General features: G+C 33.2%; 2 protein-coding genes and 1 long non-coding RNA gene across 3 annotated transcripts in view; 1 reads left to right on the top strand and 2 right to left on the bottom strand.

Annotated features, from left to right (window-relative positions):
- On the bottom strand, window positions 1935–2882 carry LOC107647561 (uric acid degradation bifunctional protein TTL-like). Its single transcript, XM_016351631.1, has 4 exons — window positions 2724–2882; window positions 2495–2596; window positions 2274–2400; window positions 1935–2125 (listed from the first exon to the last, which is right to left on the bottom strand). The coding sequence occupies exons 1-4, from the start codon at window positions 2880–2882 to the stop codon at window positions 1935–1937; spliced, it is 579 nt and encodes a 192-aa protein (XP_016207117.1).
- On the top strand, window positions 15066–16424 carry LOC107648475. Its single transcript, XR_001621942.2, has 2 exons — window positions 15066–15208; window positions 16089–16424. It is a non-coding gene; the product is annotated as an uncharacterized LOC107648475 (long non-coding RNA).
- The window catches only part of LOC107647562, a 6039-nt gene continuing 4180 nt past the window's right edge, over window positions 17197–19055 (bottom strand). Inside the window, exon 11 of the mRNA XM_021105687.1 lies at window positions 17197–17258. Coding sequence (XP_020961346.1) covers window positions 17197–17258 — 62 coding nt within the window. The remainder of the gene's footprint in view (window positions 17259–19055) is intronic.

Genomic DNA, 19055 nt, shown 5'->3' with positions numbered 1-19055 from the left:
CTGAAGTCCCAGATGAGGGCAATGTTACTGAGATTGAGGTTGGCATGAGTCAACCAATGGTGTCAGAAAATGAAAATGAAAATGAAGAAGCCCACCCACTAAATCAGCACCAGGCAAGGCCACCAAAGCTCCCTCAAAAAAGAAGACAACCCCCACCACCTGCAACAGCTTTGATTCCTCCAGCAGCAACCCGTGCTCCTCCTCTAACTGTTTCAAATGCTCCTCCACCAGCCGCTGTTCCAATTTCAAATACTCCACCTCCGACAAGTGCTTCTATCGATCCAATGGTTGGTGCATCAGCAGCTACAGCTTCAAGGTTGCGTAACGCCATGCGTTTTGTTCCAACTCCGGGGTTCAAACCACCAAGAAAATTCAACAAATGAACACTTTGCTAATTTTTTGTTAAGATATTTTGCTTTTAAACATTGAACTTTATGGTTTCTGATTTCCATGGTAGCTAAATACTCTATGTTGTCTTTTGATCGTGTATGTCTTTTGGATTATGGTAGTTAAATACTCTATGTTGTCTTTTGCTTGTGTCTAGTTTGACACAGACAACTTTGGAAAACAATTAACCATGTTGTTATTGTTAAATGTTTCAAATTCTATTACACTTGATTAGCTACTTAAAATAGAATTACACAAATCAATTCATTTCTTTATCATAAGGTACAGCAACTACAACTTTTGTTTTACACAATATTCAACTAAACTTCACTGCTTCCATACTACACAAAACAACAATAACAATTACTGTAACAACAACCAACAACAAACAAAATGCTACTTTTAGAGCCTTAACTTCACACTCCAACTTTCCAAGTTTCCAAGCAAATTTCATTCTCCATTCCTCCATTTCAAAGCCATAACTACCTCTGTCACTTTCTTCATCTTCATCAGCCAATTTGTCAGCCCACATAAAGAGACCACACCACCTCTTACCAACACTCTGCAACCACATTTCATGCCCATGGAGAAGAAATGTTACAAATTTAATAAGCAACGACGCTAGGTATATTCATTAACAAAAATCACTTACATTGTAGTTAGGACAACCATAAAATGGTCTCCCTGGATTCGCCTCTGTTCCTGACCACTTCAGGACGGGTCGGCTACCACACCCACACCTATCTGGAACTCGTTCCTGACTGCGTCTGGTGGTTCTCCTCCCACAGCTTCTCTCTGAACGTCGGTTACTGGAGCTACTTACATAGTTGCTGCCTCCACCCATCATGACCCACTCCACTCAACTCAAGCTCAACGGTGCCGGGGAAGACGAAGCAGAGCAGAGAAGAGGAAACAGTCTGGTTTCTCGTGATAAATTGGGGATTAGGGTTATAAATGATTTCAGGGACTAAATTGAGTTAAAAAAAGATAACTGCCACATCAGATAACCGTTACCTATCCAACGTGGCCCCTCTCATACACGTCAGCGCGCCGTTAAGGAATATTCCCCGGAAAATGCTCCAGGGACGGCCGTGAAACACTTGTGTCAAATTCGGGGATAATATTGAGGCCAGTGCAAGGTTAAGGACCACTTTGAGTATCGAGTGCAAGTTCAGGGACCACTCTGAGTATTTTCTCAAAAAATAATTCATTATTTAAAAAAAAAATTTATACATGAATAACTAAAACCGAATTTACGAATCATGTTTTCTCTTGTAGTGTCAGCCATTTTGAGTTTGTATTTAACCATAACTGGTAACATAAAAATCAAGTAAACATCCGAATTCACTAACTCAAAACAAAGTTCAATGGAGCATAAAAATCAGAATTACTAAAGTAGACAAACAAGTTTTGAGTCAAAATTTCTCATCAACATCGTATTGACCTGGCCAGAAATACTCTGTCAAAAAAGCGCTGCAGTGACGTGATAACGGATCTGATAAGTCATCTCCAAACCATGGCATCTTATTCAGATCGAAACCCCTTTTTTAAACATGTACTGCATCTTCTCTGTGTTGGGTGTTTAAAGTTTCATTGTCTTCTTCTGGAACCCTATTAAGCTCAACATCCCTGGAGATGTCATATCCACCGGAGGAGATAGCATCTAAATCATCTTCTGAATCAGTGTCTGCTCCATCTAGAGTGTCAGCAACTATTTCGTTTGAATATTCAGCTGACTCTGAATATATAAACATGCAACCAACAACATATAAATCTAGTTAAAAGATAATGATAACTTGCAAGTCATTCTAGTTATTAAGGAAATAAAATTTCGGAATTATGGGAAGAGGACTTTCAAAATTAACAAATACAAAATTAACTATTACCGTCTCCTTCGGCAGTAGTTTGGACAGATTTCTTGGAAAGAAGCTCTCTAATAGCACGTTCTATATACTTCAATTCCTCTTTTGAAGCAATCTCCAACTCAACACCATGCGAGTTATTAAAGCGCATCTGCACCATAATAAAATGTATAGTTGATGATCTATTTTGTAAAACATATTGTGTCTCTGTAATTCACTTACTGTGCTAGAAATTTATTACCAACCTTTAATTCAGCAAGTATGTCTTCAGATGTCCTACCAGCTACAAATGTCACAAAAACATAGCCAAATTTCTCCTCGTACCTTGATCCCCATTCATGAAGTTCCTACAAGTTTTAGCATTAACGGAACAACTATCATTGGTTAAATGTCATAAGCATATAGCAACTTAAAATTCTTATTTTTCAAATAATGTTGAACACAAGTGTTTAAGGGTACGGCTAATGAACATACCTGCACAGTAGCTTCGTTCGCCGTTTCCAAGTATTCATTAGAACAAGATCGACCTGATAAAGCCTCCAACCAAGACCTAACATTTAACTTACGGGACCATATGTCTCTGGCAACCGTAATTGCATGTTCCAATGAAGAGAATGGAGAGGCCATAGCCATTTTGTTAGCGAACGTTGTGCCTGCACAGCATGATGAGAAATCCTCTGTTTTCATTTCTCCTGTTACAACACCTTTTTATATTAACTATATTTGTCAACGATAACAATATTGTAATTCAAGATAATTTACTCGATGTCATAATTTTCTTTATAGGATGTTAAGAACAATAACAATGATGATGAGGAACTAGTGGCATTCATGAAAATCAACTTGAAATGGAAACTTAATTCAAATACGAAAACACAGATAGTAATGTAACCAGCAAACTGCGCACATCATAAACACTGTTAAACTTATCAAACACACATAGATACTCTGAAAATGCTGCACATGTTTTGCCATATATTCACTATGGCACATAATCTATGTTATCAGAACCATCTGCTACTGGGTCTTCTATATCATCATCTCTTGTCAACTGTAACTCACTGATGTCACCTGCTGCTGACATGTTCAACCCGGGCTGAGGAGAAAAAGCAGCTTCAACATCCTCATTCTCTCCTCCCATGTCATACAAGTCTCGTGATTTTACATGAACCACTACACTCCATTCTTGATCTACTTCATCACGTACATAGTACACGAGCTGAGCTTCTGATGCCAATATGTACGGTTCATCCTCTTCTCGATCATCGGTGTGAATTGGACGAGCGAAATTAACGCTGGTAAGGCCCAGATGGTCTTCTTTGATTCCTCTGCTCGTAGTTGTATCAGCCCAAATACATTTGAACAAAACCACTGTGAAATGGCAGCTATAGTTCAGTTCGATGATGTCCACAATTTTTCCATAATATGGAACACTACCAACAGCCACTCTATTGTCACGCATGCTGGCATAACTTCTTGTATTGGATGAGACATAAACTCCACTATTTTGAGTTTTCAGCCCGTCTTCCTTTGTGATAATTCTAAACTTGTACCCATTAACGTTGTATGACCCAAACCGTCTTGCCTGAAGCATGGGACCACATGCCAGCAACTTCATTTCTTTCGAATGTACGGTACTGTCCATTGGAACCTAGCACCATAAATTAGAGTTTGTTCATATTAAAAATTGGAATTTACAACAAATAATTCTAGGACAGAAATAAGTTGGTCAGCTTAAATTTCAACGAACCTCACGCTTGAACCGGCTTGAAAATTCTGCATGCACAACACGGTCTATCTTAGAGTGCGACCTTGTTTGATCCCGTAACTTTCGCTTGGTTTCTGACCTAAATTTACTTTACGACATAACAAGAAATTAGTCCAACGACTGAGTGTTTGAAATTGGTTATAATCGTGCTTAATGATTACATGTGCATACTTACTCAATAAATGGAGCGACGGCCTTGCAATTGACTAGCACATGACGATGTGCCTGATCTCTTTCCATTGGGGTTAGTGCAAAATGTGATACAGCCCCCGAAGCTTTTCCAATTTCAGGGAACATAGTACATCCTGCATTGTTTGTAATATCAACAGATCGATCGTCAACTCGCGCTGGACGGTTGATTCTAGTCTCAGTATTATCCAAATATCTGGAGCAGAATGTCAAAATCTCCTCGGCTAAATAGCCCTCCGCAATTGAGCCTTCAGCTTGTGCCCTATTACGCACGTATTGCTTCAATCGTCCCAAGTACCTTTTACATGAATACGACATAACGTTTAGTATATACGTAAGAAAATTGGAAAAAGGATTCTTAAATGCGTTTATTATCACGCTAACCTTTCTATTGGATACATCCACTGATAATGTACTGAGCCACCAAGTTTTAGTTCATCAACAAGGTGCACCGTAAGGTGAACCATGACAATGAAGAAGGATGGAGGAAATATCATTTCCATCTGACATAGAGTTTGCACAACATGATTCTGAAGGGCACCAAGCTGCATAGGATTTATAGCTTTTCCACAGAGTTCTCGGAAAAATGAGGACAGATTCGCAATCACATTCGATACCGGACTTGGCAATGCATTCTTCACCAAAATTGGAAGTAATTGTTCCATTAGAATGTGGCAGTCGTGACTGTTCAACCCATAAAACTTGCGCTACCGGATGTCAACACAACGAGCAATATTGCTCGAGTAACCATCTGGAAAGACCACGTTCTATAGAGTCTTCAGAAATACATCCTTCTGTAGATTCGACATTGTGAAGATTGCTGAAGGATATTTACCACCTTCGTCCGGCCACAATTCAGGCCTTATGCCCATGCTTTGTAAATCTTTGTGAGCTTTAAGATTATCCTTTGATTTGACGCTATCGTTTAAGATAGTGAAGACCACATTGTCACAAATGTTTTTCTCTATGTGCATCACGTCAAGGTTATGACGCAACATGTGATCCTTCCAGTACAGGAGATCAAAGAACACACTCCTCTTTTTCCAATACGAGTCATCTTGATCTGCATCTTCACCAATGCGTCTTCTTTTGGCTGTCAGAGTTGAGTTCTTCCCAAACGATACTTGCATGTTACACTGCTGCCTTAAGACATCTGTTCCAGAATACTTCTTCGGTGGATCCCTGCTTTCAGCTTGTCCGTCAAATCGACTACGGTCTAGTCTATACTTATTGTTCTTTGTGTTTCTTTTCTGCTCATTTTTTTGTTTACGTCCTTTGATGCTTTTTGTTTATCTCGATATCTGAAATGTTGCTGTCCGTTTTTGTTTATGTTGTTCTGTTTTTTTTTTTTAAATTCTGTCCACGTGAAAATTATAAGCTAAGTAGAAGCTTTGTTGTATATATTTTGTTGGATTTGGTTGTTCCTTTGGTTTGGACAGGAGGGATAAAAAAATCAGACTTTGATTAAAACTGGATTTTTGGTTAAAAAATCTGATTTTAAAATTGGATGTTAAAAATAAAACCAGATTTTAAATTTGGATATTTTAAAACTAGATTTAAAATCGGATTTTTAATTTGGATGTTGAAAAACTGGATTTAACATCAGGTTAATAAATGACACCAGATTTAAATATTAAACCCGACATGAAATAGGTTTTTGTTTCTTCAAACCCGTTTTAAATCGGTGTCTCTTTTTAATCCGGTTCCAGTTTGGTATCATGAACCATAAAATTGGTTCTAAAGTGGATCTTGTTTGGACTTTTGAAAATCCAAACCATGGCGATCCCTACCCAAATGTTATGATACTGAATTTTTCTCCATTTGGTTATTGATGATCTGCTTCTTTACATGCAAGATAGACCTATTACGTACCATTCAGACGTTTGCAACATTTACAAAATTAATTAGAGATACCTGAAAAAGTTGTTGCTATAGATAGGTTGAATAAGTATCAATTTTTAATGAGTCTTACCCCCAATCTTTGGTTTACAGACTTGTCATGATTATTTAATTTCATTTATTTATTATTATTCAGCAACAAAATTGTTATATAATGTCTTAAATGTTGTTTGAAACTTGATTGATATCATTGGTATAGTCATTGTGCACTATTTGGTTTTCCATTGTCGTTCTATTGCTGGTTCTCTAATGACATTGTGTTGTGTTAAGGAATAATCAAATGCCAAGGAAACCTCAGTACACCGTTAGTAATGCAACCGGACTTATAGCTGGCCCTAATAGTCAAACCCACGCTACTCCGGTGAGTTATTTAATGCACCAGTTTTTTAGAATGTTCATTTGCCTTTTAGTGTATACACTTCTTCAATATAATTTGTGGGAAAATCAAATAAAATAAATTGATGTTCTAACTACTTTGTTTTTAGCAAACGGATGGAACGCATGATACGGGAGCAGAAACTTCAAGTGCATAGCGACGTGCAAGAGCCCTTCCACCTCCGCGTTCCGGCAACGGTGGTCGACAATCCCGTGTTAACGCTATACCCTTTCGACCACCTCGCAATGAAACACGGATGGCTTTGTCAAGTGACATTGGGGACGCTCGACCTCCTGCGACAAATAGAAAGCATCCACCGGATTCACATGAAGGTGTAGATGACCATTCAGAAGATGAAGATTATGACCCGGAGGCGGATGAGATCGAGTCATTCGATGACCATCTAGATAACATGTTTGCCGAACATGAAGTTGAACATCAAGGCAATGCCAACAGCAAAAAAAGGACACTGATTATTGGTTTGCTGATGTCATAGGTATTCTTCTGATGCTTGCTTCTTAGTAAATGTAATGATTCTTCTCCGTGCATTATATTCTCTTAGTAAACTAACATTTGAAGTTTGTTCATTGCTGTTAGAAAATAGTGTGATCTCTTCTATGGAGCTGACTGTTAAGGAGGCATTAGCACTTCCTCCTGGAAAGAAGATCGTTCTACACCATAACAGAGAGTTGCAACAAGTTGGTCAGGTAGCGGGCTTATTGAGCGGGTTCTTGGGGACATTGGGGTCTGATTTTCAACAATTACCAATTTGTGCAAAGAGTTGGAAGACAATGAGCAAGGCTTCCAAGGATCATGCGTATGACCAGGTTAAGGTAATGTTTACTTTTTTGTTTGATAAAGTAAGGCGCTACCGCTGCTCGGTGTAAATTGCTATTTTTTTACATATTAAATGAACAATAGAAGGAAAGATTAAGACACACACACATGATATCGACCATACGGATTTTTATAGAATATTAGATAAATTTCTAAGAAATTTTTTGTATAGTTTAAATTGCACTATATAATTATACAGCTTAATCCCCAATTAATCTGATCCTTCGTGTATAGCAATGTAACTAATAATTGTAGTAATAATAATAACAACAATAATGATAAAACTTATAAACCTCATGAGAATGTTAAAGCTGCTCCTATTGCTATTAATTAGAGAGTGACTAGCTATTATTTATGATTTTCGATTAGATGAAAATGCCTGAGGAAAATAAAATTGGAACACATCTGCACAAGTTGATTATGTTACCGTCCTAACTTTGAAATTTTGAATGTTTATGTGGTTTTAATTTTTTCTTGAGAGATTATTTCATTGTTTCCTTTCAATGGGGATGCTGTTTTTTTTTTGTGCAGCAACTCTCTGTTAGTAGGTGGATACACAATTGGTTTTCTATTTTATTTGTTTTAGTCTGGTAAATTAGAGAAGGATAGTGCATGTTGGGTTTCTTGTAGTTGACTTCTGTGAATTTTGTTGTCGAGAATTGTTGATGTCATAAAGTATGTCTTTTGATAATACATAAGTCTGTTTGAGGTGGTTAATTATTATATGTTGTCTTTTGATCTGAACTACTTGTAGCGAGTCTTCCACTATGAGGACGATAAAAGAGGGTGGATAAAGCGGGGAATTTTACAAAGAATAAGAAGCTGCTGGAGGAATTCAAGAAATCATTTGTTCCATAAGGTTTATGACGAAGAACTAACTTTTGAGGAAAATATCAAGCGTAAGCCAGTAGGAATAGAGGCAAATCACTGGAAAAAGTTTCTTCAATATCGATTGGACGATGACACGCAGGTAACAAATATGTAGTTGAAATTTCAATGTATGCGATTTTAAATGGTAATGAACTACTACTAAATATGCTGAATTTATTGTGATAGTGGAAAAACTACTACCCAAAAGTTCATCACCTTATCATTTTTTTTGTTTCCTGAAGTTGTACGCTCAAGGCTGATTTATAAAATCATTAACAGTGTAGTAATTTATCCCAATAACATTTATTTTTCTTCGTTTTGTGTGTAGGAGAAGTGTAGAAAAAATACCGTTAATCGTTCAAAGCAACAATACACACATACCAGAGGTTCTAAAACGATGGCAAAAAAGAGACACGAAGAAGTAATTAATTTAACTTCAGTTCAACAATGTTGACGTGTTTCTGGTAATACAGTGTTGTGTTTAATACAAATGTGTATTGATGATTGTTATAGGAGCAACGACTGGGAAGACCTATTGGGAGAGGAGAGGGATGGACCATGAGTCATAAAAAAAGAATGGAAAGTATATGAATGAAGAAGCGCGTTTGGTTGGGGTAAATCATGTTCATTACTTTTTCAAAATTCCCTTTGCAATTACTATCATTGAATTTAGATTAGTAAATCTGGACCTCACATGTTTGCAGGAAGCAATAGAACTTGTTGAGAGCCAAGACCCCTCTAGCAAGGAATTTTCACAGAATGATTCCCTTGCACAAGTGCTTGGAAAGGAGCACCCAAGAAGAGTTTGTGGACTCGGTATTGGTACATGTCCAAGCGGTGTTTTCGTAACATTCCAGAGCAGTCGGATTACGGTGTACAGATTGAGGAGTATCAGATGGAGATTGTGAAACTCAAGGCGGAGGCAGCAGAACTCAAGGCAGCAGCAGCAGCAGAGGAAAAGGCAAAGAGACAGAGAATGGAGACAAAGGCAGCTGAAGGGAAGACAAAAATACAGACAATGGGAGATTTGTTGACATACGTAATCCAGCAACAAGGAGGTAATTTGCCACCTGAAATAGCTGTGGGTTTCGATTCTTTGAGAAGTGCACCGACCTCATCCCATGCAAGATGATGTGTGGGCACTAATGATTTGACTTATCAGTGTTGGAATCGGAATACTCTTTTATTATTTACTTTCGTAATGACTTTTGAGATATTTATTTGTAGTTTTTTATTTTGTTGACTTTATTTGTAGTTTACAGTAATGGATGCACTAGATACAAATTATCGTTATAATGATTCACCTTTGCAAAATTAATTATGTTTTGTTTCGTGTGTTGTTTTTGGATTGGCTGTTGGTTATTTTAATAAATTAACGCAGTTGAGTGGATGAACATATAAAGAATAAAAGAGTTGTCATATTCTATTATAAATTCTGGTTTTTTTTTTTTTTAAAAGTGTTACTCGACATTTGGCAGCGGTTTTGAATCCGCTGCCATATTCATAGCTGGATTAGTAAACGTATGGCATTTTGCAGCGGTTGTCAACCGCTGCAATCTCCCTTAAATCATATTTTCACGATTTAGTAGCGGATGAAACCGCTGCAAAATATTTTCGCTGCAAAATACCATTTAGCAGCGGTTGTACCAGCGGTTAGTAATAACCACTGTTAAGGGTTTAGCCGCACACTATTTTTCAGCGGATTTATCAACCGCTGCTATCCGTTTGGCAGCGATTAAAAACCGCTGCTAATCCTATACATAACTGCTGCTATCTGTCGAATATGGTGTAGTGAAAGGAGTAATATTACACATTTAAGTTTTTTTATAAATCAAATTTTACCAAGTTAAATAATAAGACTTGAAATATTGTTAGTTATAACTTGATTTTTGTTATATTAGACCACTTAGTTAGATTTGATTTAAAAAAAAATTATTTTTAATGTAAAAACTAGATGTACACACAATCTTTTTTAATATCTAACAAAATTAGCCTAAAATCTAGTGGTTGGTAATGATATATTGCAGGTGCAGTAGCATCTTCAGGGAACCAATTTAATGGAGTGATGATATCACTCGGAAGAAAAGTGCTTCAAATATGCGACGATCCAGCGTGTTTACCGCCGCTCTGTATTATTTGTGCCAATAAACTCAGTCCATAAGGCTGCATTTGTATTTGAGAACATGATAGAATAAGATATTGAAAATAAGATAGGATAAAATATTAAAGAATAAAGACATAAATTTTTATGTTTTTGTATTTTATTTGATAAAAAATTAGAATAGATGATGAAAATTTAATTTATTCATATTTTTTTATTTAAAAAATTTAAAATAAAAAATATAATAATAAAAAATATAATCATAAAAAATTAATAAGAATAATAAACAAATAAAAAATGTTATGCCTCTTGTTAATATTTTTATGTCTTTTCTGTTAGGATAGACATAAAATATATTAATTCAGTATTTCTAAACACATTATTTTTGTCTAGGGGTGGCAAAACGGGCCGAACCCGTCGGGCCATCCCGCTAAACCCGCTAAAAAAGGCGGGTCGGACTAGGATTTGGAGCCCGCCAAACNGGGCGGGTCTAGGCGGGCCGGCCCGCTTTGCCACCCTTATTTTTGTCTATGTTTTTTTTACCAAATACAATTATGTATTTCTATATCTCTGTCTCAATAATGTCTTATCTCTATAAACAAATGCAGTCTAAGATTATTTCTTGCGATTTCCATATGAATTAAACACAACGTAACTGATGACGTTGCCTTCGTTAATTAATTTGCTACTACAGTATGCATTTCCTAAATAAAGAAGGGTGTATGCAGTGTATTTGTATGAATATAAATGTTGTAAGTTATGTGACTACTACTTGCAAAATAATTAAGTTTATCTTGTTTATTATTATTATTATTATTATTATTATTATTATTATTATTAGGGATGAATTATAACAAACGTATGGAAAGACGAGAATAGTGGCAGTGAAGATGGCGACAAAGGTGGGTGGAGGTGTACAAATCTAAATTTAATGTGCAAAATTTATACTATTTATTTATATTTAATCCGAAATATGCGGATATAATCTAATTTGTAAATTCATCTGAATAAATCTAATTTATAAATAAATATAATTAAAAAGCAGATTTTTTATTGTTTTATTTTTATTATTAAATAATATTTAATAATATTTTGAAAATAAATAAGTGTAAATAAATAAAAAAATAAGTTTTTATTTTTTTATGAATTTTTAAATTTTTTTACGAATATTTTTAAATTTTTGTTTTTTGATTAATAATATGACTAATATCTGATATTTAATATACAAACTTATATATTAGATCGGATCCAAATAAAAAAAATATAAATATAAGATTTGTTCTCAATGTTTTAGTATGGATTGGATCGAAATTTTATATACATCCGATTCAATTTGATCTGCATACATACACTCTAAGCTAACCTGTGGTGATGAATGCCCATGATAATAGACAATAGAGGAGATTGGTGGCGCAGTCGTGCAGAAGTAAGGAGGGTCATGAATTTAAATTTATAATTTTAATTTGAGTCGAATTTATCATCGGAATAATCTAACTATTATATGGAGTTTTTTAAGTAAAATGGAATATTTCATTTAGTTGATCTACCATTAAAAAATTAGACAATAATATTTTGCGCTAATTACATGAGTTTTACGCCTTATTTTAGTGTCAAATCTAGCATCAAAGTATACAATTTGACAATATTTATTAGTGAAAATAAAATAATTGTCGAGACCCAATGATAATTCCAACGATAATGAGCACATTTTTTGTAGTGAGATTTCAGACTTTGGATCCAGATTTTGGAAAAATTAATAAAGAATGCTTGGATCTTAGTACATATTTCATGGAAATGGTTGCACTAAATTCTATTTAACTATCTCATTTTGTTACAGTTTATGTAAAAATGTTTTTTTGTCCTTTCATCCAAGAAAAAAAATTTGACACATTCAATGAATCAGACAATGTATCCATACTATGTGGCTACTCTTTAAAATATGTTGTTGCATACATATGGCTATAGTAATTTTTTGAAGTTCAATTTACAAAATACTAACTTGATATTACCGTGATCTATACTGAACTATTGATATACATTTTTTTTTCTCAAAAAAAAAATTAAAATATGAGAAAGACTATATAAACTCAATTAGGAAGCTTAAAAGACTAACTGGTGATGAATCAACGAAAGAATGAAGACTCTCATTAAATCAAGAGCAGATGTAGTTTATCACACTATATGCCTTGAGTTATTATGAGGGTTAAAATGATTTTGCATAATAGAGTAGATCACATTCTTAGAAGACTTAAAAATGATATTTTTATTGCCAATTAATTAAAATTCTAGAACATTTCCAGCAATGAATTTGAAATTTTCAGTGGAGGCGAGCTTTATACCAATGGGAGCTGGAATTAGTGGATCTGTTGCATGAGTCCTTAAGGCCTATAAAGCTATCACATGATAAGCCGGACAGAATCTTTTGGAAGTTTGACAAGGAAGGTATATTTTCAACTAACTCCTTTGTGCAGGTAGTACAGTCAGAATCCCTCCCGGAGGATATAACCAGCTATAGTTTCACAAGAACGCTTTGGAAAGGTTTGGTGCCGCTACGAGTGGAGTTATTTATTTGGTTTACTCTGATAGGAAGAGTAAATACTAAAGAAAGACTCCATAGATTGGGAATTGTTAGCCAAGGTGATAACATGTGCGTCCTGTGTAACAAAGAAGTGGAACTTACTCACCATTTATTTTTGGGGTGTGAGTTTACTTGGCAGATGTGGTGTCAATGGCTAACTGAATTTGGGAGATCATGGACTGTTCCGGGCTCACTTAAAGAACACTTTGAGAGTTGGACAGGTGCTGCTAACAGGAAGGTGGAGCGCAACAAGTGGCTCATTTGCTTTTTCTCGGTCATTTTGAACGTTTGGCTTGAGCGAAATGGACAAATTTTTAATAACAAGGAGGCAACTGCAGAGGTGGTTTTTCAGAAATCTTTAAAAAGTTATAGAGAATGGAGTAGTTTAGATCCTTTCTGTTGTTGATGGCAATGCCGGAGATGACATTAAGGAGATTGTTGTTTTTATTTTGTTTTTCTTGTTGAATTGTTGGCTTGTTTGTCGCTCCACTTCATTGTGTTGAGCTCTCTTATTCAAAAAAAAATTTCCAGCAAGCTTACGACTTTAAGTTTTCTTTTGAGTTATGTTTGGGTTATTTTCTCACAAATTTAATGACTGAAAATTAGAATGCTCTGGCCAGATTAAATTGCTAGTTTTGAAATTTGCAAACAATATCACGGCTCAAGATTCAATAGTAAAATATGCCATTTTAGTGATGTCGGAGTTGAATCCAAAATGAACTTGATTGGGTACGTTCACTTGATTTATCCTATTGATGTTATTTTTCTGTGATATTTTTGCAGTTTGATCACAGTATAAGCGATAACATTGGTGAAACTGAAGGTGAAATTGGTGGACATGTTCTTTGTGCAATTAATATGTTAAGTCTCAGGTGTTGTTTGTATTTTTTATTTTTTTTAAAATTTTTAATGTGCAATAAAAAACTGAGATGTGTAATGTATAATAATTTTATAGAAACGGAATTACATTTGGACAGCCATATTGCAACATCTCTAAAGAAGTGAGTGAATACTTATTTTTACATGATACTGTAACTGAGTCTTTTTCTTTGTTAGTTTACTGATTAAGTCATGTTTTTTTTAGAGCTATTGAATAGATAGAATAGGCATTTGATTAAACTCAAAGGCTTGGTTATTATTAGGTTAAGCTTCAATACCTAATTTCTTTAAACATGGTTTGAACTTTTTTAAACATGTATAATTTTGAACTAATTTTATTTGTATGCGTTATAATTTTAGTTAAATGACTAAAATAAAAAAATAATATGAGGTTTATTTTAGTATAGCGACAAAATTGGTATTTAAACTAATATTCTGCGAAACATTAATGACATACTTGCTATTGATGATAGTGACAAATTAAAGATTCTATTGCGACGAAAACATTTGTGAGATACCTATCAATTTGTTACTAGTTTAAAAGGAATTTGCGACGATATTTGCGATAGTAATAGCTTTGGTTTAACAACAAAATTCTTACAAATTTGATTAAGAATTTTTAAAGATTAGCTATTGATTTACTACAAAATGTGATAAATTTACGATCATATTAGCGGACAACTTGCGACGAGTTAGGTTCAAAAAAATTCCTCGCTAATATTTTATTTCTTCTATAGAATTAGCTTTTACTTTAATGATGGATTTGCGATTATCTATTCGATAACTAAAAAACTTTAGATTAGTGTTAACTTATACGATTTATATGTGAAAAAGATTTGTATGCATAACCGTACTTGTTAAATTATTATGAATCTTTAGTTTTTTTAACTCCTGTAATTGAGAGGTTAAATTATCTAAATAAGTTGTGCATTTATTTTGTTAGGGATTAATTTATTTGATATATTCTAATAGAAGAAAGACCAATTTATCAAATATTTTAAAGCTAATCTATTCGATATAGAAATGGTGAGATACTAATTTGATATTACATCCTTAATTAAACTAGATTCTTAGAGGTCATATATAAGGTTTGTTTGGATGAGTTTTTTTAAAAAAATATTTTTTTGAGTTATTTAAAAAAAAATTTTATGATATCTGATAATTTTTAATTATTAATTAATTTCACGTAAAATTGACTACACTTGAATTTTTACCTAATTATATAAGCGGGCACATGACTAATAGAAAAGTCAACTGGCTAATATATAGTTTATTCGCACGTGTTTATTGGCCGAGTAATGAAGTAACCAAGTTGCATTATTTTTTAACCTTGAAATTGGAACATGCTGCTCTATAAATTGAAGTTCAACATGTCCAACTTGTAATCATCCAATAAACATGGCACATTACAGGTTAATCACTTTCATGGTTATTCTACTTGTGTGTGCGCCTTATCTATCTGGTATCTCTCATTTCTTTCTCCCTTAAATCATCTTTCCTTCTTTTTAAAATAAAAAAATTTACATATTTAATGTTTAATCTAGTTCCAACCAAATTTTCGAAAAATAGAGACACTTTTACATTTTTTTTCTCTTTATTTTTCTTTTTCTCTTTTCTTTTATTCTCTTCTTTTCGGAGGTAAAACTATATGTACATTGAAAGGAAGGTCATGAACTCTCCCAAATTCATAACCTTTTCTATTCTTTTTATTTGTCTTATTTTAGTCTTGTTGACAAAATTAAAATTTTCTTTTAAAAATATCATTGTTTACTCTATTGTTATATTTTTTTATTATTTTATTATTTTCACTCTCAAATTACTATAACAATTACTATAACCATTATAATTATGATTTTTATTGTTATCTAAAAGAAATCATAATAAAAAGGAATATTTTTGAAAAAAGAATGTTGATCAAATGACTAAAATAGAATGAAACAAATTATTAAAAATAAAATAATACATTTGAAATTAATACTTGTCTAAACGTTAGAGACTAAAATAATAATTTATTCGTGTGAAAAGTTAAGATAGCATATGCCAAAAGAGTAATGCTACACATCAAAGTATTTTTATAAACTAAATTTAACCAAGTTAAACAATATGACTTAGAATAATTTTAGCTATAACTTGTTTTTATTATGTTAGACCAATTTAGTTAGATTTAATTAAGAAAAAGACTTGGATGTGTAATATTATTCTTTAAGCAATGTAAAGACTTAATGTGTTTTTTTATGTAGAGAATAATTAAATTTGTGACCTTTAATTTTTTTTAACATACAAATCTGATCTAACAAAATTAGCCTATAATGTAGTGGTTGTTCGTTAATGATATATTGCAGGTGCAGTAGGATCTTCAGGGAACGAATTTAATGGAGTGATGATATCAGTCGGAAGAAAAGTGGTTCAAGTTTGCGATCCAGCGTGTTTACCGGTGCTCTGCATTTGTGCCAATAAACTCGGCCCATAAAATCTGTTCATTGGGATTTCCATCTGAATTAAACACAACGTAACTGATGATGACGTTGGCTTCGTTAATTAATTTCCTACTACAGTATGTATTTCCTAAATAAAGAAGGGTCTATGTAGACTATAATGTATTTGTATGAATATAAAAGTTGTAAGTTATGTGACTACTACTTGCAAAATAATTAAGTTTATCTTGTTCATTATTATTATTATTATTATTATTATTATTATTATTAGGACAACCGTATGGAAACACTAGGGGTGTGCATGGATCGGGTGAAACCGGGTTTGATGTGACCCAGACCCGACCCGAAATATATACCGGGCCTATTTGTTAGACCCGAACCCGATCCTAGACCCGATGAAACCTATACACTTTCGGGCCATGATTATACCGGGTAAAAACCGGGTGAAAACCGGCCGTTAACATTATATTACCTTGATACCTTCTTGTAAGTTAGCATGTAAAAATATCCAAATTTTCAATACTCCAATCATTATTTGACATGGTAAAATTCACTTAGAAAAATATAATAGGAACCAACTCTTCTCTAAAATTAAAGCATAACCATAATCAATACTAATATTGCCTAATAACACAAAATATTTAAATCAATACAAATAACACAAGATTATGCATTAGTCTAAAGTCTTATGCATTTTAAATATAAAATATTAACTTATAGTCTTATATATAATGACTAATAACACAAAATATTAAGGTTTAGAACACTTAAATTTCACATAATAATAGCCATCATCCATCACTAATAACACAAAATATTAATTATGTATGATGACCGGGCCACCGGGCCGATTTCGGGTGACCCGAGCTATGGCCCGGACCTGACCCGAAATAATGACCGGATCTATTTTTGAGACCCATGCCCGGCCCTAGACCCGATGAAATCACACCAAATTAGCCCCTAAAGTGTTCGGGACCGGGCCGGGTCTTCGGGCCGGGCCGGGCCATACACACCCCTAGGAAACACGAAAATGGTAGCAGCGAAGATGGCGACAAAGGCATGAAGAGGTGTACAAATCTAAATTTAATCCACAAAATTTATAGTATTTATTCGTATTTAACCCGAAATATGTGGATACAATCTAATTTATAAATTTATCTGAACAAATTCAATTTACAGATAAATATAATAAAAAGCAATTTTTTTATTATTTTATTTTTATTATTAAATAATATTTAATAATATTTTGAGAATAAATAAGTGTAAATAAAAAAAAAAATAAGTTTTTATTTTTTTATGAATTTTTAAATTTTTTTACGAATATTTTTAAATTTTTGTTTTTTGATTAATAATATGACTAATATCTGATATTTAATATACAAACTTATATATTAGATCGGATCCAAATAAAAAAAATATAAATATAAGATTTGTTCTCAATGTTTTAGTATTTTTTAAATTTTTGTTTTTAATTAGTAATATGACTAATATCTAATATTTAATATACAAACTTATATATTAGATCGGATCTAAATAAAAAAAAAAACATAAATATAAGATTTAATCTCAATGTTTTAGTATGAATTGAGTCGAAATTTTATACATATCCGATTCAATTCAATTTACATACATACATTTCAAGTTAAGTGGTGGTGATAGATGTCCATAATAGTAAATAATAGAAGAGATTGATGACGTAATGGCTCAACGTACAGAAATAAAAAGGATCATGAATTTAAATTTATAATTTTAATTTGCGTCAGATTTATCATCGGAATAATCTAACTATTATACGGAATTTTTTTAAGTAAAATGGAATATTTTATTTAGTTGATCTACCATTAAAAAATTAGACAATAATATTTTGCGCTAAGTACATGAGTTTTACGCCTTATTTTAGCGTCAAATCTAGTATCAAAGTGTACAATTCGACAATATTTATTAATGAAAATAAAATAATTGTCGAGACCCAATGATAATTCCAACGATAATGAGCACATTTTTTGTAGCGAGATTTCAAACTTTGGATCCAGGTTTTGGAAAAATTAATAAAGAAAACTTGGATCTTAGTATATATTTCATGGAAGGGTAATGTTACGGAAACATAAAAAACAGACAGAACTTGCCTTATTTAGCATTTATTAATTGTCACAATAATTAATGAATACTAAATAAGGTAAGTTATAGCTGTTTTTGGCTGTTTTTTTTTTTTTGTTACCAAACATTTCTGTTTACTTTTTGTTTATTTATTACTTGAAAAACATCTTTTTTTTTTAAGAAAAAAATCTTTTAGAAAAAAATATAAATTATAACTTTTCAAAAAAGATGTTTTTTTTTTTATTTTTCTAGTACTTTTACTTTTACTACTAGAAATTTGCTAAACACACTAAAAAATAAAATAAAAAAAGATATTTTTTTATCAAAATAATAGCGCCCAAACAACACTACAAGAAAAACACCCATTCAGGTACACTTGAAAAGTGTAGCCAAAAGTGAAAAAAAAATGATGCCTTAGGCTACGGCTACGCTTTTTGGGCTACGGCTACGCTTTTTGGGGTGATTCCTATTCGGCCGTTGCCTATTCTCAAAGGCTACGCTTTTCTGCACCAAGGGCTACGCTTTTGGCGTTTGGGAATAGGCTACGCTTTTCAAGTGATGCTGTCCAGGACCAAAGGCTACGCTTTTCAGCTTTCATTTTTCCAGAATAGGCTACGCTTTTCAACGCTACTGCATCACTTATAAAGCGTAGCCACATTGTATACCATAGCTACTTTTTATAAGCGTAGCCTTAGATCCCTCTTTTTTTTTTTTTTGTATACTATAGCTACTGTATATAAGTGTAGCCTTAGGTCCCTCATTGTTTTTTTTTATTTT

This window comes from Arachis ipaensis, chromosome B06 (assembly GCF_000816755.2).
Source record: "Arachis ipaensis cultivar K30076 chromosome B06, Araip1.1, whole genome shotgun sequence".
Lineage (NCBI taxonomy): Eukaryota > Viridiplantae > Streptophyta > Magnoliopsida > Fabales > Fabaceae > Arachis > Arachis ipaensis.
This window is presented reverse-complemented; position numbering and strand designations above follow the sequence as displayed.